The 22,662-nt window shown below is 44.1% G+C and overlaps 2 protein-coding genes across 4 annotated transcripts in view; one reads left to right on the top strand and one right to left on the bottom strand.

Annotated features, from left to right (window-relative positions):
• Positions 1 to 729: 729 nt before the first annotated feature.
• On the bottom strand, positions 730 to 11,976 carry mtfr1l (mitochondrial fission regulator 1-like). Of its 2 annotated transcripts, none has more exons than XM_041847119.2 (8): positions 11,867 to 11,976; positions 10,733 to 10,881; positions 10,407 to 10,514; positions 10,154 to 10,266; positions 9,678 to 9,889; positions 5,970 to 6,345; positions 3,334 to 3,484; positions 730 to 3,111 (listed from the first exon to the last, which is right to left on the bottom strand). In XM_041847119.2, exons 2-7 carry the CDS (start codon positions 10,745 to 10,747, stop codon positions 3,361 to 3,363), a joined length of 948 nt encoding a protein of 315 aa, XP_041703053.1. In that variant the 5' UTR covers positions 10,748 to 10,881; positions 11,867 to 11,976; the 3' UTR covers positions 730 to 3,111; positions 3,334 to 3,360. The 2 variants fall into 2 exon arrangements, with proteins under 2 accessions (XP_041703053.1, XP_041703054.1); XM_041847120.2 differs by having other exon boundaries at positions 10,407 to 10,493.
• A 165-nt stretch (positions 11,977 to 12,141) lies between these two features.
• Positions 12,142 to 22,662, top strand: part of si:ch211-15d5.11 (nuclear receptor coactivator 7) — a 42,139-nt gene continuing 31,618 nt past the window's right edge. The window contains exons 1-4 of one of the 2 annotated variants that reach the window (XM_041847121.2): positions 12,142 to 12,562; positions 14,122 to 14,335; positions 16,186 to 16,376; positions 18,488 to 18,567. In XM_041847121.2, the coding sequence (XP_041703055.1) occupies positions 14,271 to 14,335; positions 16,186 to 16,376; positions 18,488 to 18,567 (336 nt within the window). In that variant the 5' untranslated portion in view covers positions 12,142 to 12,562; positions 14,122 to 14,270. Of the gene's footprint in view, positions 12,563 to 14,121; positions 14,336 to 16,185; positions 16,377 to 18,487; positions 18,568 to 18,765; positions 18,842 to 22,662 lie in introns of those variants that run through there. The other variant, XM_041847122.2, reaches the window with a different exon arrangement.

Raw genomic sequence — 22,662 nt, 5'->3', positions numbered from 1 at the left:
ATGTCATCAAAAGTGTGGAAGTTGACAGAGAATGATAGAGGTCTCTAGATGGATAAAACCAGTTTTTACATTGCCATTGAGGGCTTCCACCATTTTAAAGTAGTCAACTTGGTGGGACTTCCTATGGGTTAAGGAAGGATCATATAATTCCATCCAGGTCACCAGGAGGGATCAGCCAATGAATTGTACTTGTGAGCAAAAATTCCATAACTGCAGGTGGCAGTAAATCGCCAACCTTGTCTTTATACCTGTTCAAACAACACACTAGGTGGCAGTATGCACCCTTTCGGTTAGTTTGCCAACTCATAGAAGTAGTAGAACGACAAAATGGGCTACTTCAAAATGGAGATTGCCTCAATGGCGCTGCCTGTGCCCTCACACACGCCATAATGGGACAGACACAATGATGCCATGTCCATCCAAGTCTATGGGTGGTTGCGTAAAGGTTTAGGGGCTCAAGAGGTGGGGCAAACTGAGGAAAAAGCCAAAACAGTGGAAAGTCATGGCACACCAACCAATAAATAAAAAGAAAAACTGCCATATTGGAAGAGGCAATAGGTTTTGTTGTAAGGCGTCAACAGGAGAGATCATATTCAAAAGACACACAAGAGTCACTCATACTCATATTTTTGTGTATCGTGACAGCACACATGCACATTGTCACACTCTCAAGAGACACGAATTCCACACCATAGGGGAATCTGAAATTCTGTATCTACATTTTTTTTATTTTTATGGTACAGTTCTTCTCTGGTGTCTTAAAAAGGCAGATATAGCACAACAGCACACAAGGAAGGAAAGAGAACGCATTCATTCACATTTTACAATAGATTTATAAGTCTTCCAAGCTTTCCTTGTATAACACAAGTCCAAAGACCACACATCAAACACATATCATTCATATTTAGCCATGGCCGTCCACTGATTTTAATCGGGATTTATTCATCTGTATCATGTTACCCTAGCGGCCATCAATCAAGCGAAATTCTGAGAGTTATTACCCCAAGGCCAGCAATAACATTTTCTTGTACTGATGCAATGGGGTTTATGAGTCGGTCCTGAAGGAGACTGCAAATAAACAAACCTATGCTGTACACATAGACTATGACCGCAAAGTCAATATTGTATTTCTAACGCAACTAAACACTGAAAAACGTGATATTTTTAGCTGGAAATGAACATAGGATTAAGTGTTTTGTAGTACTCGTTACTCTCCGCAGTCTGTTATTTGTACATACAACTTCAAGTATGTATTATCAGGACTATACATAAAACTAAATGAGAGAAAAAATATCTAACTATCCCACTCCAGCAAATGCATCCATCCACAACAAAAAAAGGGGGGAAACAGTTTCTCTCAAGGTACCAGGACAGGTACTATATCCTGGAGAAACCCCAGCCTGGACACAAAAGGTGACTGGGCAGCACTGGAGTCAGTCTGGGGACTAGCGAGAGCCATCAAAGTAGGTGAATCTGAAGAGGATGTTGTACAGCGCCCACAAAACTACGTTGCCATGATGTTGCTCCTGAAGCGATGGGATAAGGAATCTTCCTTTTTGAGAGGTGTGTGGGAGCAGACAGCGAGTGTAAAGGGAGTGTTGATTGAATAACGAGAGGGGTATGGTTTAGCTAGCATATTGTAATGGCTAATGTGATGCTCCATTGGCCGTTACAGGTTAGGTACCGTTTGGCGTAGCACAGATAATGTTTTACCAACGTTTACTTGGCGAGACTTCCTCAATTCCTGACTTGGAAGACAATCAATGTCTTCTAAAACGTCCATGTCTAGTTGCTTTGGGGTGGACACCCACCTGACTTAATCAATGAGAGAAGATTTGGAATAGGCACGATGGCGGTGTACACGTTGGGTTACTTCATGGAGCAAAACACATTACATTTTATTATAATTTTTATGTGGGGGGTAGATCAGCTTTAATATTGCAGATAGATTGTAGGTTCTATCCATTTAATTGTTTGCATCATTTCCAATCTCCTTATACATTTTTCCCCCTACCCTGATAGGCGTAAACTAACAGACTACAATACTTCTGCTAATTACAGCTATTTCGCTCACATCTACGGTCCCTGTCGTTAAATAACTATACATATTTCTAATTTCCTCTTTCTTCAAGTGCTGGATTTTCACCCATATCGGCCAATCCACACTTCATTCCCGATCTTAACTCAAACCCTCTCATGTCCACAGATTAACCCATCTTTCCCAGTATAACGCCATTTTGCTATTTCCTTTTGCAATACATCCCTCCATTTTACTGTGATGTCTTACTGAACTACTGAAGGGTCCTGATCCTCCCTATTTGTAACACTTCTACTGATATTGCCCTAAAAATAAATACTTTACCCAAGAGTATAATGACGTTTCCCATTGACTGATCGTGGTTGTTCCGATGCCAGAACCCTGATACTATGACATAACCCATTCCTGGACCTGACTCAAATGCGAGCCACCGATGGACATTACCAGAAAATATGTTCTATTGATTCTACTGCACAAGGCTGACTGTCCAATTCCGCAAATATTGAGCATTCTTTTTGTAGCAAGTATTTTATATAATAGCTTAAATTGAAATGAACGGATTGATGTCAACTATTGTTCATAGACCCGATGCCAAGGTATTGGGACATCAAAAACCTGTTCCCAACTGACTTGAATTTTATACGGTATTGCTGTCAAATCTTTAGACTTTTTTTTGTATCATTAATAATGGGTGGCAGACAAAAATGTATTTTATTAAAGGAGCATTTTTCTAAATTCAAACAACCCCCTGAAACTAGACATGGACTTTTAGAAGACATCGGTTGTCTTCCAAGTCGGGAATTGAGGAAGTATCGACAAGTTACGGTTGGTCTAAAATTCTCTGTGCTACATCAAACAGTACCCATCTACTACCACCTACCAGCCAGCTGCTACCATGGTCTGACTAGGCAATATTTTTAATAGCTAGGGTATGGTTTATATTTGGTTGGGTTCTGACTGACTGGGCCTATTGGGAGGAGGTGGTTTGTTTTTCCAGATGTCTGGTTTAGCTGTTGCCACGGTTGATGAGGTGCAGCCGGGTCTCCACGGGGACTGGGTCGTCAGGCACAGGCCTGGCAACAGAAGAGAGACACGGAAACAATGAGAGACCTCTGCGAACCAAGAGTAAAATCCTGGCATGCAACACACATTGGAAAGTCCACTGGCAATTGAACATTTTCAAAATAAAGCTTGATAGATGAGACCCAATAACAACTGTTTCTGTCTAATCTTGCAAGCCATACTCTGTATGAATGTCTGTGGAGAGGGACTACTTTCTGTGTGGCCTGACTTACGTGGGGAGGTGGATGACTACGGAGGCTCTAGTTGTGTTTCTTCATCCCCCTGATGTCTTCATCCTTCAGGGTAAACTTCTTCCTCAGGGCCTCGGAGATCAGTGAGGCGGAGTCCGACTCCCCCATCAGGGAGGTGCAGCCTCTGCTGCACCTGCATGGACACGTTAAGAGCATGGTCTGGTACAAAGACAAACTGAAACTCATGACCTAATTGAGGGATGGCAACTGGTGGCTGAACCCCCCGTTTGTAGGCCCACATTCCCCACCCCACCCCCCAAAAAAAAAGATTATATTTATATATATATATATATTTTTTTAGGAACTCAGTCGAGGTCTCAACGTACTGGTGCCATTTCGAAATTTGGTTGTGCATTAGCAGTTTTTCTCTTGTTGTGTCAGTCTCTGACAGTCACTCAATTAGCTCAGCTAACATTTTTTGATTGGTAAATTAGTGTATCTAAACCTGTAGTAATCATGGTCGATTGTCGGACCGGGGGGGGGGCCATAAATGTTGTAAGTCACACTTACTCAGATATCATATTAGTTATAAAATTGCTAAATCTTCTTTTGTGTAGAATTGCATCAAACTTGCTTTAAAAACAGCAACATTTTCTCTACGCCCCATGGCAAAATGTGTAAAATTAAAGGAAATTAATTTAAAAACAAAACAAATCTCTCCGCTGTAAATTTTGCTGTAGCTTAGTGCCCCTAAAAGGCTAGGGCCGGCTGACAATGTGTGGGTATTAAGGCTCACAATATGATATTATCAGGATACTTAGGTAACGATACGATAGGTTATGCAATTCTCACGATTCTACAGTGCATTCGGAAAGTATTCAGACCCCTTGACTTTTTCCACATTTTGTTACGTTACAGCCTTATTCTAACATTTATAAAATTGTTTTTCCCCTCATCAATCTATACACAATACTCCATAATAACAAAGCAAAAACAGTTAAGAATATTTTGCTAATTTATTAACAATAAAACCTGAAATATGACATTTACATAAGTATTCCGACCCTTTACTCAGTACTTTGTTGAAGCACCTTTGGCAGCGATTACAGCCTTGAGTCTTCTTGGGTATGACGCTACAAGCTTGGCACACCTGTATTTGGGGAGTTTCTCCCATTCTTCTCTGCAGAACCTCTCAAGCTCTGTCAGGTTGGATGGGGAGCGTTGCAGCACAGCTATTTTCAGGTCTCTCCAGAGATGTTCGATCAGGTTCAAGTCCGGGCTCTGGCTGGGCCACTCAAGGTCTTGGCTGTGTGCTTAGGGTCGTTATCCTGTTGGAAGGTAAACCTTCGCCCCAGCCCTTCGACCTCATGGCTTGGTTTTTGCTCTGACATGCACTGTCAACTGTGGGACCTTATATAGACAGGTGTGTGCCTTTCCAAATCATGTCCAATCACTTGAATTTACTACAGGTTGACTGCAATCAAGTTGTAGAAACATCTCAAGGATGATCAATGGAAACAGTATGTAGCTGAGCTGAATTTCGAGTCTCATACTTATGTGAATAAGGTATCTGTATATTTTGTATAAATTTGCAAAAATTTCTAAAAACCTGTTTTCGCTTTGTCATTATGGGGTTTTGTGTGTAGATTGGTGAAGAGGTTTTATTTTATTTTATCCATTTTAGAATAAGTCTGTAACGTAACAAAATGTGGAAAAAGTCAAGGGGTCTGAATACTTTCCGAAGGCACTGCATTGCGATTCAATACTGTGATTTTGTGATTTGATGTTCCAAACATATTGCTCACTATATGTCTGCTGCAGAGAGACTAGAGAGCATAAGAAAATGAGTTACAAGCTATAGGATGAAAAATACCGGCGTTTTGGCGCAGGTACAGCAAGCTCACGTTACCAACAGCAGCAAAAAAAGTTGTTTTATATATATTTTTTTAAATCGATACTTGGGAGTCAAATATTGGTATAATATCGTTCAAAAATAATATTGCAATATGTAACTGTATCGATTTCATCCCCCATTACGTGTAGGTATGAATGTGGGAATGCAGACCAGCAAGCCACTGCGGCCCCTCATAATGAGTTCAGATTTTTTGTGACCCACCCCCCACATCAAAGTTGCCCATCCTTGACCTAATTGATTCCTCTAGCTGTGGAAAACGGGACGATGACCAGTTGTCCTTGATTCCTGCCAATGCATTATCATACACCTTCTGCTGACATGGTATTTAGACTGTGTGTGTACTAATGGACATGAGAGGAAGCCATTTTCCTCCGTCTCCTGACTCTCCCTTTAACCTCCATCTCCATGTCCTGACTCGCCCTTTAACCTCCATCTCCATGTCCTGACTCGCCCTTTAACCTACATCTCCATGTCCTGACTCGCCCTTTAACCTCCATCTCCATGTCCTGACTCTCCCTTTAACCTACATCTCCATGTCCTGACTCGCCCTTTAACCTACATCTCCATGTCCTGACTCGCCCTTTAACCTCCATCTCTCTACTCTTTAACCTATCCATCTCCATGTCCGCCCTTTAACCTTCCTGTCCTGACTCTCCCTTTAACCTCCATCTCCATGTCCTGACTCGCCCTTTAACCTCCATCTCCATGTCCTGACTCTCCCTTTAACCTCCATCTCCATGTCCTGACTCTCCCTTTAACCTACCTGTCCTTGCTCATCTTCATGCGGTTCATGTCCTTCAGGATGTCCATGACGTCGGCAAAGCTGGTGGACTTCGACAGTGACACTGTGTCCTCCTCCGCCTCCCGGAAGTCCATGCAGGGATGGTCCAGGTCAAAGGTCGCCGAGGCCGTCATGGAGGCAGACATGTTCGCGGGCGGCATGGGGTCCGGCATCAGCTCCGAAACCACAGACACCACATCCTCGTCTTCATCTTCCTCCTCTTCCTCTTCCGTCACGTCGCTGATGACGAATGAGGCTGAGGCGGCAGGCTGGTAGGGCGCCGTCTCGAAGGGCGCCATGGAAAAGCTCATGCTGGTGTCGTCGGGGGACAGGAGGTCGGGGGTCAAGGGGTTGGAGCCTTTAGAAGAACAGAGCAGAGAGAGGCTAGTTATCACACTTTTCAGAGTTTATCCAGATTTTTTTATTTTCCCATAAATAAACCTCAGAATTGGGACAGAGCCTTAAAGGGACGCAGATTGGCAATCAAATCGTCTCCTGCACTGGGGTCACATGGTCAGGCTATTTAAAATACAGAGTCCTCTGAAGAGCTTCTAATGCATGGGCAGGCAGGTCAGTGTGCTTTCAGTTTTAATCCCAAAGCCCATCACTTTGAGGGCCAGCCCTACGCTCGTCTTCAGAGGGTCAGCCCTACGCTCGTCTTCAGCGGGCCAGCCCTACGCTCGTCTTCAGAGGGTCAGCCCTACGCTCGTCTTCAGAGGGCCAGCCCTACGCTCGTCTTCAGAGGGCCAGCCCTACGCTCGTCTTCAGAGGGCCAGCCCTACGCTCGTCTTCAGAGGGCCAGCCCTACGCTCGTCTTCAGAGGGCCAGCCCTACGCTCGTCTTCAGAGGGCCAGCCCTACGCTCGTCTTCAGAGGGCCAGCCCTACGCTCGTCTTCAGAGGGCCAGCCCTACGCTCGTCTTCAGAGGGCCAGCCCTACGCTCGTCTTCAGCGGGCCAGCCCTACGCTCGTCTTCAGCGGGCCAGCCCTACGCTCGTCTTCAGCGGGCCAGCCCTACGCTCGTCTTCAGCGGGCCAGCCCTACGCTCGTCTTCAGAGGGCCAGCCCTACGCTCGTCTTCAGCGGGCCAGCCCTACGCTCGTCTTCAGCGGGCCAGCCCTACGCTCGTCTTCAGCGGGCCAGCCCTACGCTCGTCTTCAGCGGGCCAGCCCTACGCTCGTCTTCAGCGGGCCAACCCTACGCTCGTCTTCAGCGGGCCAGCCCTACGCTTGCCTAGGAAAATCAGGTTATCTGCCTTATAAGAACTCCAGTGTCATCTAACAGCGCATGGCTATAGCATGTGACACTGGTCATCATAATCTCTGCAACAATGACTATACAGTGAGGGAAAAAAGTATTTGATCCCCTGCTGATTTTGTACGTTTGCCCACTGACAAAGACATGATCAGTCTATAATTTTAATGGTAGGTTTATTTGAACAGTGAGAGACAGAATAACAACAAAAAAATCCAGAAAAACGCATGTCAAAAATGTTATAAATTGATTTGCATTTTAATGAGGGAAATAAGTATTTGACCCCTCTGCAAAACATGACTTAGTACTTGGTGGCAAAACCCTTGTTGGCAATCACAGAGGTCAGACGTTTCTTGTAGTTGGCCACCAGGTTTGCACACATCTCAGGAGGGATTTTGTCCCACTCCTCTTTGCAGATCTTCTCCAAGTCATTAAGGTTTCGAGGCTGAAGTTTGGCAACTCGAACCTTCAGCTCCCTCCACAGATTTTCTATGGGATTAAGGTCTGGAGACTGGCTAGGCCACTCCAGGACCTTAATGGGCTTCTTCTTGAGCCACTCCTTTGTTGCCTTGGCCGTGAGTTTTGGGTCATTGTCATGCTGGAATACCCATCCACGACCCATTTTCAATGCCCTGGCTGAGGGAAGGAGGTTCTCACTCAAGATTTGATGGTACATGGCCCCGTCCATCGTCCCTTTGATGCGGTGAAGTTGTCCTGTCCCCTTAGCAGAAAAACACCCCCAAAGCATAATGTTTCCACCTCCATGTTTGACGGTGGGGATGGTGTTCTTGGGGTCATAAGCAGTATTCCTCCTCCTCCAAACACGGCGAGTTGAGTTGATGCCAAAGAGCTTGATTTTGGTCTCATCTGACCACAACACTTTCACCCAGTTCTCCTCTGAATCATTCAGATGTTCATTGGCAAACTTCAGACGGGCATGTATATGTGCTTTCTTGAGCAGGGGGACCTTGCGGGCACTGCAGGATTTCAGTCCTTCACGGCGTAGTGCGTTACCAATTGTTTTCTTGGTGACTATGGTCCCAGCTGCCTTGAGATCATTGACAAGATCCTCCCGTGTAGTTCTGGGCTGATTCCTCACCATTCTCATGATCATTGCAACTCCACGAGGTGAGATCTTGCATGGAGCCCCAGGCCAAGGGAGAATGACAGTTATTTTGTGTTTCTTCCATTTGCGAATAATCACACCAACTGTTGTCACCTTCTCACCAAGCTGCTTGGCGATGGTCTTGTAGCCCATTCCAGCCTTGTGTAGGTCTACAATCTTGTCCCTGACATCCTTGGAGACCTCTTTGGTCTTGGCCATGGTGGAGAGTTTGGAATCTGATTGATTGATTGCTTCTGTGGACAGGTGTCTTTTATACAGGTAACAAACTGAGATTAGGAGAACTCCCTTTAAGAGTGTGCTCCTAATCTCAGCTCGTTACCTGTATAAAAGACACCTGGAAGCCAGAAATCTTTCTGATTGAGAGGGGGTCAAATACTTATTTCCCTCATTAAAATGCAAATCAATTTATAACATTTTTGACATGCGTTTTTCTGGATTTTTTTGTTGTTATTCTGTCTCTCAATGTTCAAATAAACCTACCATTAAAATTATAGACTGATCATTTCTTTGTCAGTGGGCAAATGTACAAAATCAGCAGGGGATCAAATACTTTTTTCCCTCACTGTATGCTAATGCATCCACGACCTAAGACATACAATCCCAACGACCAATAAGACACATACGTCTTCTAAATATACACACGGTAACAGAGGTTGATTATTACAGGAGGCTCTTATTATTACACATCACTGCATTAAGTACAGCCATATTGAAGATTCTGACACGTAAAAAGCAACTCTTAAGACAATCCCCTGGCTGCATAAATGACAAAGCGTCAGATACTGTATACAGGCACCAGAGGAAGCTGGTGGGATGAGCTATAGGAGGACGGGCTCATTGTAATGGCTGGAATGGAATAAATGGAACAGTATCAAACGTATGGAAACCACATGTTTGACTGCATTCCATTGCAGCCAATACAATGAGCCTGTCCTCTTATAGCTTCTCCCACCAGCCTCCACTGATCGACACTTAGGCAGGGCTCTACGCTGACCTTTTTTTTTTTACAAGGAGCACGTGTGCACCTAAGTTGAAAAATGTAGGCGCGCACAAAGAAATCTAGGAGCATAATGAAAAATATTTTAGATATTAAAGCTAGAATCCTTAATTTTTCTAGGAGCACTAGCGCTCCAGGTCACACAGCAAAATATTTAGGCACATATGCGAGTAGAATGGTCGCACTGTAGAGCCCTGATAGGCCTAATATAGCTAGCTAGCTTTGACAGAGAAAGAGCCCCTTTCACTGGTGAATTTAACTTAAATGATAGCTGTGGGGAAATTAAGGGGGAAAAATTCCTTTACAAATTCCCTACCAGATTCTGTGGCTACGATCTTGGCGATCTGGGAGCGGAGTCTGCTCAGCTCGTCCTGCAGGGAGGTGGTACGGTTCATGGCCGTCACCGCAGGCTTCCTCAGCGTCTCCACCTTCTTGACGTCGCGGCGGAAGTTGGGCACTGAGGAGTTCCTGTGCATAACCAGGAGAGGCGTGGGTCGCCACTCGTGTCTCAGCGGGCGTGAATCGCTCCTGAGAAAAGAAATTGACCACTAGAAAACTCTTGCATTAAAAGAACAGGAGGTGAAAACCCAAGATTGACAGACACAAATACAGTGGAAATCTACCACACCTACCAGATAGTCCTTTGTCATAACTAATGCTTGCATAACCAATAGGCCAATTATTTAGAACCCACGATAGCTGACATAATTTTTTGCTGCCCCACTGAAGGAACATACTCAAGTTCAGCAGCAACATTCTTCTGCACTATGGGTGAGAAAAGCACATACTTACCGCACTCTGGCATAGGTCTCAGACTCCTCATCTGCTGCGATCCAGGCAATGTCTGCCAGTGTGGGCACCATGGGGCCATCCATGGGCCGCAGAGGAGGGAGGCCTGGGAGTTCCTGGTAAACAGGTGCAGGTTCTCTTTGTTAGCACCTTTAATGCAATTTGGCCACAAGGTTGGCCTTCTGACAGCAAGTCATTGTCTGTACTGTGTACTTATGCTATGGCATGTGTTGAATTTGATAATGACCATATTTACCTGGAAACATGCCCTGGGCGGGGGTTTCATGGGCACAATAGAGCCTATTCTCCTCACAACACTGCGAGTCGACCCATGAGGCTTGTTCTGCCAAATAGGAATAACCTCCTGAATAGCGGTAAGAAACGTGCTGTTAGTTTTTCCAACACACCAAAGATGTAGCCTGGTCCCAGATCTGTGCTCTTGCCAGCTTTGCTGTCATTGTCAACACAATGAGTAGGCTGGAGGGTATAAACAGACTGGCATCCAGGCTACCACAATCTCTTGTTAGTACACTGCAGAATGCATGCTTTTAATCTTTAAAAAGGGCTAGCTAGCTAACTTACTGCTTCAGTTTCCATTGTGAATGAGCTTGTTCATACACTGTTCAGAGGATACCTAATTGGCGCTGGGCTCAGTAGGCTATTGTGTGTTTAGTAAACAAAGGTCATGCCGTAAACAGTCTTCAGATGCTGATACTGAGGTCTTCCAACATCTGTGAGGGAGACAAAGACACATGTTGACAGTGAGAATGGACTACGTAGATTATCAACAGCAGGCCACACACTCAGCTGAAAGTTAGAAAAGGCTTTGGATAGCTACATAAAGTTAGATAGAAGACTAGCTAGTATGAATGGCTAATGTTAGCCATCCAGCCTTTTCAAGCCAACTCAGTAGCTATGACATTAGTAGAAGAAGTCGCATCAAAAGTGTGTTGAGGATTATATTAAAGGCTCAGTGCAGTCAAAAACGTGATTTTCCTGTGTCACACACACACACATTTTTTTATTTTTTTCACACTGAGGTTGGAATAACACTGAAATTGTGAAAATGATGATCATGCCATTTTACTGTAAAAACTGTTTGAAAAGACCACCTGAAATGTCAGCCTGTTGAGTTTTGACCTGCCTGGTGGAATCACCAGGCAGTACATTTTCTGATAGATCAATAACAAACAGAGTTCCAAACCTCTTTGCCAATAACAGCTAGTTTTCGGTTTTCCCCTCCCCACTCAGACAGGTATTTGCTTGAGAAATAGCTCTTTGCTAAGAAGCTATTTGTTTCTTTTTGACCATTTTAATTGAAAACAATCACAGTAAGGTACTTCATTGTTACCCAGAAATTATTTGACATCGAGATAAAAACGGATGCATTGCATTGGACCTTTAATGTTGCTGTAAATGAAGCTGATCAAATGGCATTTGAGTGGATTTTCAATAAGCAACCGTTCCAAACACCACAAGTATAATTTTAGTATACCATGCAATGCAAATGGTTCACAATAAATTGACTAGCTAGCTGACCGCAGTAGCAAACTGACGATGATAGCCAGTTGATCTGTTAGCTGGCTGGCTAACGTTAGTTGGCTAGCTAACAGGCTTCAGCCGGTCCTTTGATTGACCCTCAAGCTTACATCGAAATTATACCATGTATTTCGGTTATCTTAACACAAAATAAAGAAGTGTAAACGTGCAACTCACATTTGTTAATGCAATGTCTGGGAGATTTCAATAATTATTTTCTTTTCGACAAACACGTTCTCCTTTTCGTCTTTCAGACTTCAGCAATGTTATCGTTTTGCTAGGCCCGGAAAAAGCACTATATTCTATAATTTGATTGGTCGGATCTTTACACATGCTTTTTCTCCAGCCAATACATTTTGAGCATCAACAAGCGAGGCGATGTGATGATAGCGCCTCGTGTGTCAGGAAAAGCAAGTGCAAGGCTTTCTGCAGAATGGCTGCGGACCCACTTATAAATAAGGGTAATATTTCCCAAAGGTGGAAGCCACTCCAGTTTTATATTCTAAGTAGAGGAAGGCCATGTTATTTGCTCCGACTGGTTTATGCATAGGCTATTTCTCTGCAATGAATGAGTGCAACAAACCAAAGGAATTTTTAAAAATTAGCATTGTAATTTAAGGTGTTTGTATGGGGTGCATGAAAACATTGGAGTTGGATTGATGATTACAAAAAATAGTTATTCCAGCCATGCAATGATTCTGCATATCTGCTCAAATACTCCTCAATCACCGGCCCAGGAGGATGGGCGGAGCGAACATGCTCAACTTTTTGCTGTTGTCTGCGGTGATATCACGAAACATAACACCCTGCGTAATATGAAGACTTCCGAAAGCACTCGCTTTCGATCAACATTCCGGGCAATATTTTTGACAGGTTAGTCCCTAAATCCTTTTAATATTCATATTTCCGAATTCAGTGTACCCCACCGCTACGTTTTATTGTCGGATGCCTCGAATTTTCGATATGGAAGTGGGGATCATCCATGTTTAAGAAGACTACAGTAATCTATTGCAATATTCTACAAGGCACAATCATTTGTCGGGATGCTTCCTTCTACAGTAAGAACCCTTATCCATTATGTACTTGAGGTTAGTGTAGAAACAAATCTTCTGGTGCAAGAAAGAAAATGGAAAATATATTACATAAATCACAGGAGTTCCATTCATTGCATCAGAACTCAGGCCCAAAGGAATTTGAGCACTAGCCCTAATAGACTGTGTTGCAAATGAAGCAAATAAAATATGTTATGTCTGCTTGTCAAGAAATAAGGCAACAAGAATCCCTATCAATCAATCAATACAATTTATTTATAAAGCCCTTTTTACATCAGCAGATGTCACATAGTGCTATACAGAAACCCAGCCTAAAACCCCAAACAGCAAGCAATGCAGATGTAGAAGCACGGTGGCGAGGAAGAACTCCCTAGAAAGGCAGGAACCTAGGAAGAAACCTAGAGAGGAATCAGGCTCTGAGGGGTGACCAGTCCTCTTCTGGCTGTGCCAGGTGGAGATTATAAGAGTACATGGCCATTAAGGCCAGATTGTTCTTCAAGATGACCAGCAGGGTCAAATAATAATCAGTGGTTGTAGAGGGTGCAACAGGTCAGTACCTCAAGAATAAATGTCAGTTGGCTTTTCATAGCCAAACATTCAGAGGTCGAGACAGCAGGTCCGGGACAAGGTAGCATGTCCGGTGAACAGGTCAGGGTTCCATAGCCGCAGGCAGAACAGTTGAAATTGGAGCAGCAGCACGACCAGGTAGACTGGGGACAGCCAGGAATCATCAAGCCAGGTAGTCCTGAGGCATGATACTAGGGCTCAGGTCCTCCGGGAGGGGAGTGAGAGATAGAGAATTAGAGGGAGCGTACTTAAATTCACACAGGACACCAGATAAGACAGTAGAATTACACCAGATATAACAGACTGACCCTAGCCCCCCGGCACATAGACTATTGCAGCATAGATACTGGAGGCTGAGACGGGGGGGACACTGTGGCCCCATTCGACAATACCCCCGGACAGGGCCAACCAGGCAGGATATAACCCCACCCACTTTGCCAAGGCACAACCCCCACACCACTAGAGGGATATCAACAGACCACCAACTTACTACCCTCCTCCACCGCACGACCCCGAGGATGCATGTACATTCAATATACCTGCATCCACTTCCTGGCTTCTCTTCCCTGGCATGTTTCTTGCCTATAGTCTTTGAGAGCATTGTCTCAATACGAAAAGTTATTTTTTTAAGAGGATCTACGTTGCTTATTTGACAATGTTTCCAGCGCAATCTTATACCCCTGCTAAAATGCTCTGAGTCATCATGGATTCTCGAGTTGAATTGAATTGAAAGGCCTGACTTCATTACTTGGAGCTTATGCACTCAGTCTCACTCTCATTCTTCTAGGTGCACTAACTTTTACTCTCCTGTAGGTACGATTACAGGAGCTTAATAAGCATGGAGACTGAACGGAGGAGCAATGCTAGCAGAGCCCCTCAACCTACCAGAACATCGCTGTTGTCAACATCACAGTAGTCGCCGATAGGTCCCTGAGAAGGCCTTCTTGCAAACCCTCAGAGCCATGGAACATAAACTACAACAGAGGGACAAAAACAGGCCCAGCTACTTTGGCAACGTCAAGACCAGGTCAGACCTGCGATTAAACCGTTTATTGGCTAAAAATTAAGAAAAGCACTGCTTAGACTTGTTGTGAGTGATGCATTGTTTAGTTATTCCCAGAATGTGTCAGCCTGTACAGTGTTTCTCTCCCGAGATGAAGTGTTGAGGTGAAGGGAGCACTGCAGCACAAAACAGGCGATGTACCGTATACAGCACTCATCACCATTTTTTTATATAGTCACTCTTGTGAATGTACTTCTCCTTTGAAAAAACAAACACAAACAGTCATGGGCATTACGTGGGAGAGAGGAGTGCAGGTGCTTGCCAGGAACAGCAACAGCCTATTCCGAACTCCCACAATCCTGCATGAATCAACAAAATATAAACGCAACATGCAACAATTTCAAAGATTTTACTGAGTTACAGTTCATATAAGGAAATCAGTCAATTGAAATAAATTCAATAGGCCCTAATCTATAGATTTCACATGACTGGGAATACAGATATGCATCTGTTTGTCACAGATACCTTAAAAAAAAAGTAGGGGCGTCGATCCAGAGCATTCCAAACATGCTCAATGGGTGACATGTCTGGTGAGTATGCAGGCCATGGAAGAACTAGGCCATGGAAGAACTGCAACATTTTCAGCTTCCAGGAAATATGTACAGATCCTTGCGACATGGGGCCGTGCATTATCATGCTAAAATATGAGGTGATGGCGGCGGATGAATGGCATGACAATGGACCTCAGGATCTTGTCACGGTAGCTCTGTGCATTCAAATTGCCATCGATAAAGTGCAATTGTGTTTGTTGTCCATAGCTTATGCCTGCCAATACCATAACCCCACCGCCACCATGGGTCACTCTGTTCACAACGTTGACATCAGCAAACCGCTCGCCCACACAATGCCATACACGCTGTTGCCATCTGCCCTGTACAGTTGAAACTGGGATTCATCTGTGAAGAGCACACTTCTCCAGCGTGCCAGTGGCCATCGAAGGTGAGCATTTACCCACTGAAGTCGGTTACGACGCCGAACTGTAGTCAGGTCAAGACCCTGGTGAGGACAACGAGCACACAGATGAGATTCCTTGAGACAGTTTTTGACAGTTTGTGCAGAAATTCTTTGGTTGTGCAAACCCACAGTTTCATCAGCTGTCCGGGTGGCTCGTCTCAGACCATCCCGCAGGTGAAGAATACAGATGTGGAAATCCTGGGCTGGCGTGGTTACATGTGGTCTGCGGTTGTGAGGCCAGTTGGACGTACTGCCAAATTTTCTAAAATGACGTTGGAGGCGGCTTATGGTAGAGAAATGAACATTACATTCTTTGGCAACAGCTCTGGTGGACATTCCTTCAGTCAGCATGCCAATTGCATGCTCCCTCAATTTGAGACATCTGTGGCATTGTGTTGTGTGACAAAACTGCACATTTTAGAGTGGCTTTTTATTGTCCCCAGCACAAGGTGCACCTGTGTAATATTATGCTGTTTAATCAGCTTCTTGATATGCCACAGCTGTCAGGTGTATGGATTATCTTTGCAAAGTAGAAATGCTCACTAAAAGGGATGTAAACAAATTTGTGAACAAAATTTGAGAGAAATAAGCTTTTTGTGCGTATGGAACATTTCAAGGATTTTTTTATTTCAGCTCATGAAACATGGGACCAACACTTTACATGTTGCGTTCATATTTTTGTTCAGTATATCACTTTTCTTTTTTATATGCCAGGCAAAATCATAGAGAATCATAGCTGATTGCCTCAAAAGGGTATCAACTCAGGTGACACACAATTTATACTCTAACCCTAACCGATATAAATAGGGACAGTAGTCTTCCCTACCACCAGTATCCCTTCTGTTCTGACTCCCCACCAGACTGGGGTCCAAGCTCCCTCCTGGTGTCGCTCAGCCCCCCGGCCTCATCGCAGGCCCCTCGGAGACAGGGCCTCAGACCGGCCCAACCAAGGAGGCCAGGGGCAGCGGTCAGTCCCACCGTGCCGTGGGGCGTCCCCTTGACCACGTCCGCCACATCCGGAACCCCCAACTGCGCCAGTATTACCTCCAAGGTGAGGTATCTCTTAACATGGTTATATAGATATCTAGGACAGCCTGCGCTTTGTTTGCCCCAGTAGGGGCTTGGTAGCTGCAGTAGTTCCATATCCAATTATTTATATGGCGTTTATAAATGTTTTGTGTATTTTCGTCGCAAACAACCTACAGAATGACAGATAACACACTTAAAGGAAGGTTGGTAAGGAGAATTCCTCTCTCTAGCATTTATTCAACTTATGAGGAATTGCAACACTGCAGCTAGGAATGACAAAGATACAACATACAGTACCAGTCAAAAGTTTGGACACACCTACTCATTCAGAATATTAGTGAAGACATCAAAACTATGAAATAACACACATGGAATCATGTAGTGACCAAAAAAGTGTTAAACAAATCAAAATATATTTGCCACCCTTTGCCTTGATGACTGCTTTGCACACTCTTGGCATTCTTTCAACCAGCTTCACCTGGAATGCTTTTCCAACAGTCTTGAAGGAGTTCCCACATATGCGGGGCACTCTGTGAAGCGTTTATTTGGGCTGCAATTTCTGAGGCTGGTAACTTTAATGAACTTATCCTCTGCAGCAGCGGTAACTCTGAGTCTTCCATTCCTGTGGCGGTCCTCATGAGAGCCAGTTTCATCATAGTGCTTGACGGTTTTTGCGACTGCACTTGAATAAACTTTCCAAGTTCTTGAAATGTTCTTTATTGACTGACTTTCATGTCTTAAAGTAATGTTGGACTGTGTTTTCTCTTTGCTTATTTGAGCTGTTCTTGCCATAATATGGACTTGGTCTTTTACAAATAGGGCTATCTTCTGTATACCCCCCTACCTTGTCACAACACAACTGATTGGCTCAAACGCATTAAGAAGGAAAGAAATTCCACAAATTAACTTTTAGCAAGGGACACCTGTTAATTGAAATGCATTACAGGTGACTACCTCATGAAGCTGGTTGAGAAAATGCCAAGAGTGTGCAAAGCTGTCATCAAGGCAAAGGGGGGCTATTTGAAGAATCTCAAATGTAAAATATTTTTTGATTTGTTTAACACTTTTTTGGTTACTACATGATTCCATATGTCTCATTTCATAGTTTTGATGTCTTCACTATTATTCTACAATGTAAAAATAAAGAATAACCCTTGAATGAGTAGGTGTGTCCAAACTTTTGACTGGTGGTGTACCTGTGTCACTCAGAAACATTCACTCAGAAGATCCTATTGTCATTTTCTCAAACCATCCATAACTGAGGGAACGGGTTTCGCCAACACTCACAGTAAGACAACAGTGATTCAGAATGTGCTTGTCTGTGGTTAAATGTCTTGTTTTCGAGTCCCTTTTACAGAACACAGCAGTATGTTTTTAGTGATATCCAAGTAGATAAGATGATTAGTATGTTGCCTGTTTGTGACATGTAATTACCATGTGTGATTGGTAGCATTTTCACCATAGACGATTGTTATAATGCTCAAGTACTTATGACCCACTTCTTTCCCTAAATCTGACAATGCATTTTTGTAATAAGTCGCTCTCTTTCACGCAAGGAAACAATTATCCAAGAACTGTAGAGGTGCAAGTTTTGTAATAAGTTGCTCGGTTTCACACTAGGAAACAATTATCCAAGAACTGTAGAGGTGCAAGATGCCTTCTGCCTCACGTATTCTATATTGTAGTATTTCTTTAGGATTATATTCAGTACCGAGGGCACTGACACAGAACTTTGATATTCTCTTTTGGGATTTTACTTCTGGTCTAGGTTGTAGCACAAGTGTACACACACAAACACTCACATACACACACACACAGTGTGTCAGCGCGAACACAGCTGCTTTGTTGCAGTCAGGCCTGACGTTCAAGGAGAAACGTCAGTACCTTTAATAAATCTCCAAAACATCCATAATGTCTCATGTGCCTCAGGAGATGCCACATTTTGTAAAGATGCACGCCACATACAGGGCTAGATTTAAGGGAGTTATTTTGCATGAGTTAAAATGATATACAGGACCACAAACAAGTAGATTCGGAGAAACAGCTGTTGTATTTCAGGAGCAGAGAGAATTGGTGGAAAGAGTCATCATCCATTGCTTATCAACACAATGTTTTTACATCTTGCCTTCGTAGAGGCTACATGGCTACCAGAGCGCGCCACAGCTAAATCCAAGGAAGAGGGTCAACCATCTGATGACAAAGCAGACTGTATGGTGAGTCACAATCTCATGTAGACCTACTCGTAGCTCAATAATGATAACATGTTTAAGACCGGCTGTACCCACACACTTGATAACCAATACATTGCATAATACTGTATATATGGCATTGAAAGATGCTGATAAAGATGTTCAAAGGTCAGACAAGCTGTATTTCAGTGAAACAGTGTTCAGAGATCAGTCCCAGATCTTCCCTATTTCAATGGGTATCCACAGGTATATTCAGAAGCTCTACAACAATTATAATGGGAGGACAGTGTGTTCCAAGGTATGTGTTGAAAATAAATGCTGGTAATTCTATTATATACAGATTTAGAAGCTTATATTACTACAGCTTTTAAATGTTGTTATCAGATCATGTCTTTCGTAAAGCATATATGGATATGTGGAACTACTGTAGTAACCTAAACATACTTAAAATCAAGGCAAAACCATGTATTCATGTATAGAAAATCCCCATCTAATGCATTTCTGTCTAGAAAATATACAATACCAGTCAAAATGTTGAACACACCTACTTATTCCAGGGTTTTTCTTTATTTTTACTATTTTCTACATTGTAGAATAATAGTGAAGACATCAAAACTATGAAATAACACATATGGAATAATGTAGTAACCAAAAAAGTGTTAAACAAATCAAAATATATTTTATATTTGAGATTCTTCAAATAGCCCCCCTTTGCATGATGACAGCTTTGCGCACTCTTGGCATTCTCTCAACCAGCTTCATGAGGTAGTCACCTGGAATGCATTTCAATTAACAGTTGTGCCTTGTTAAAGGTTAATTTGTGGAATTTCTTTCCTTAATGCGTTTGAGCCAATCAGTTGTGTTGTGACAGGTAGGGGGGTATACAGAAGATAGCCCTATTTGGTAAAAGACCAAGTCCATATTATGGCAAGAACAGCTCAAATAAGCAAAGAGAAACGACAGTCCTCATTACTTTAAGACATGAAGGCCAGTCAATCCGTAAAATGTCAGAATTCGCAAAAACCATCAAGCGCTATGATGAAACTGGCTCTCATGAGGACCGCCACAGGAATGCAAGTCCAAGAGTTACCTTTCTGTTGCAGAGGATAAGTTCATTGGAGTTACCAGCCTCAGAAATTGCAGCCCAAATAAATGCTTCACAGAGTTCAAGTAACAGACACATCTCAACATCAACTGTTCAGAGGAGACTGTGTGAATCAGGCCTTCATGGTTGAATTCCTGCAAAGAAACCACTACTAAAGGACACCAATAAGAAGAAGAAGCTTGGTTTAAGAAACACGAGCAATGGACATTAGACCGGTGGGAATTTGTCCTTTGGTCTGTAGTCCAAATTGGAGATTTATGGTTCCAACCACCGTGTCTTTGTGAGACGCGGTGTGGGTGAACGGATGATCTCCGCATGTGTATTTCCCACCGTAAAGCATGGAGGAGGAGGTGTTATGGTGTGTGGGTGCTTTGCTGGTGACACTGTCTGGGATTTATTTAGAATTCAGGGCACACTTAACCAGCATGGCTACCACAGCATTCTTCAGCGATACGCCATCCCATCTGGTTTGGGCTTAGTGGGACTATCATTTGTTTTTCAACAGGACAATGAGCCAACACACCTCCAGGCTGTGTAAGGGCTATTTTACCAAGAAGGAGAGTGATGGGAGTGCTGCATCAGATGACCTGGCCTCCACAATCCCCTGACCTCAACCAAATTGAGATGGTTTGGGATGAGTCGGAGAGCAGAGTGATGGAAAAGCAGCCAACAAGTGCTCAGCATATGTGGGAACTCCTTCAAGACTGTTGGAAAAGCATTCCAGGTGAAGCTGGTTGAGAGAATGCCAAGAGTGTGCAAAGCTGTCAAGGCAAAGTGGGGCTATTTGAAGAATTTATTTAACACTTTTTTTGGTTACTACATGATTCCATATGTGTTATTTCATAGTTTTACATTTACATTACATTTTAGTCATTTAGCAGACGCTCTTATCCAGAGCGACTTACAGGAGCAATTAGGGTTAAGTGCCTTGCTCAAGGGCACATTTACGTCATTTAGCAGACACTCTTATCCAGAGCGACTACAAATTGGTGGATTCACCCTATAGCCAGTGGGATAACCACTTTACAATTATACTTTTTTTTTGTTTTTTGTTTTTTTTGGGGGGTAGAAGGATTACTTTATCCTATCCCAGGTGTTCCTTAAAGAGGTGGGGTTTCAAATGTCTCCGGAAGGTGGTGAGTGACTCCGCTGTCCTGGCGTCGTGAGGGAGCTTGTTCCACCATTGGGGTGCCAGAGCAGCGAACAGTTTTGACTGGGCTGAGCGGGAACTATGCTTCCGCAGAGGAAGGGGAGCCAGCAGGCCAGAGGTGGATGAACGCAATGCCCTCGTTTGGGTGTAGGGACTGATCAGAGCCTGAAGGTACGGAGGTGCCGTTCCCCTCACTGCTCCATAGGCAAGCACCATGGTCTTGTAACGGATGCGAGCTTCAACTGGAAGCCAGTGGAGTGTGCGGAGGAGGGGGGTGACGTGAGAGAACTTGGGAAGGTTGAACACCAGACGGGCTGCGTCATTCTGGATGAGTTGTAGGGGTTTAATGGCACAGGCAGGGAGCCCAGCCAACAGCGAGTTGCAGTAATCCAGACGGGAGATGACAAGTGCCTGGATTAGGACCTGTGCCGCTTCCTGTGTAAGGCAGGGTCGTACTCTCCGAATGTTGTAGAGCATAAACCTGCAGGATCGGGTCACCGCCTTGATGTTAGCGGAGAACGACAGGGTGTTGTCCAGGGTCACGCCAAGGCTCTTCGCACTCTGGGAGGAGGACACAACGGAGTTGTCAACCATGATGGCGAGATCATGGAACGGGCAGTCCTTCCCCGGGAGGAAGAGCAGCTCCGTCTTGCCAGGGTTCAGCTTGAGGTGGTGATCCGTCATCCATACTGATATGTCGGCCAGACATGCAGAGATGCGATTCGCCACCTGGTTATCAGAAGGGGGAAAGGAGAAGATTAGTTGTGTATCGTCAGCGTAGCAATGATAGGAGAGGCCATGTGAGGATATGACAGAGCCAAGTGACTTGGTGTATAGGGAGAAAAGGAGAGGGCCTAGAACTGAGCCCTGGGGGACACCAGTGGTGAGAGCACGTGGTGCGGAGACAGCTTCTCGCCACGCCACTTGGTAGGAGCGACCGGTCAGGTAGGACGCAATCCAGGAGTGAGCCGCGCCGGAGATGCCCAGCTCGGAGAGGGTGGAGAGGAGGATCTGATGGTTCACTGTATCAAAGGCAGCAGACAGGTCTAGAAGGACAAGAGCAGAGGAGAGAGAGTTAGCTTTAGCAGTGCGGAGAGCCTCCGTGACACAGAGAAGAGCAGTCTCAGTTGAATGACCAGTCCTGAAACCTGACTGGTTTGGATCAAGAAGGTCATTCTGAGAGAGATAGCAAGAGAGTTGGCTAAAGACGGCACGCTCAATAGTTTTGGAAAGAAAAGAAAGAAGGGATACTGGTCTGTAGTTGTTGACATCAGTGGGATCGAGTGTTGGTTTTTTGAGAAGGGGTGCAACTCTCGCTCTCTTGAAGACGGAAGGGACATGGCCAGCGGTCAAGGATGAGTTGATTAGCGAGGTGAGGTAGGGGAGAAGGTCACCGGAGATGGTCTGGAGAAGAGAGGAGGGGATGGGGTCAAGCGGGCAGGTTGTTGGGCGGCCTGCAGTCACTAGTCGCAAGATTTTATCTGGAGAGAGAGGGGAGAAAGAAGTCAAAGCATAGGGTAGGGCAGTGTGAGCTATTATAGTGTCTTCACTATTATTCTACAATGTAGAAAATAGTAAAAATAAAGAAAAACCCTTGAATGACCCTTGAACTGTTGACCAGTAGTGTACATACATACAGTACATACATACAGTATATGACACTGGTAACTCCCTGCTCTGTCCCTGTATCTGCATTCAAATAAAATGCAATTTTATTTGCCACATGCGCTGAATACAACAGGTGTAGACATTACAGTGAAATGCTTACTTACGAGCCCTTAACCAACAATGCAGTTTTGTTAAGAAAAAGTAAAATAAATAAAAAGTGTTAAGTAAAAAAATTTAAGCAAATAACTAAAGAGCA

The sequence above is a fragment of the Coregonus clupeaformis genome, unplaced genomic scaffold (assembly GCF_020615455.1).
Source record: "Coregonus clupeaformis isolate EN_2021a unplaced genomic scaffold, ASM2061545v1 scaf0007, whole genome shotgun sequence".
Taxonomy (NCBI): Eukaryota; Metazoa; Chordata; class Actinopteri; order Salmoniformes; family Salmonidae; genus Coregonus; species Coregonus clupeaformis.
Note: the sequence above shows the minus strand (reverse complement) of the source record. Positions and strands in the feature narration are given on the sequence as shown.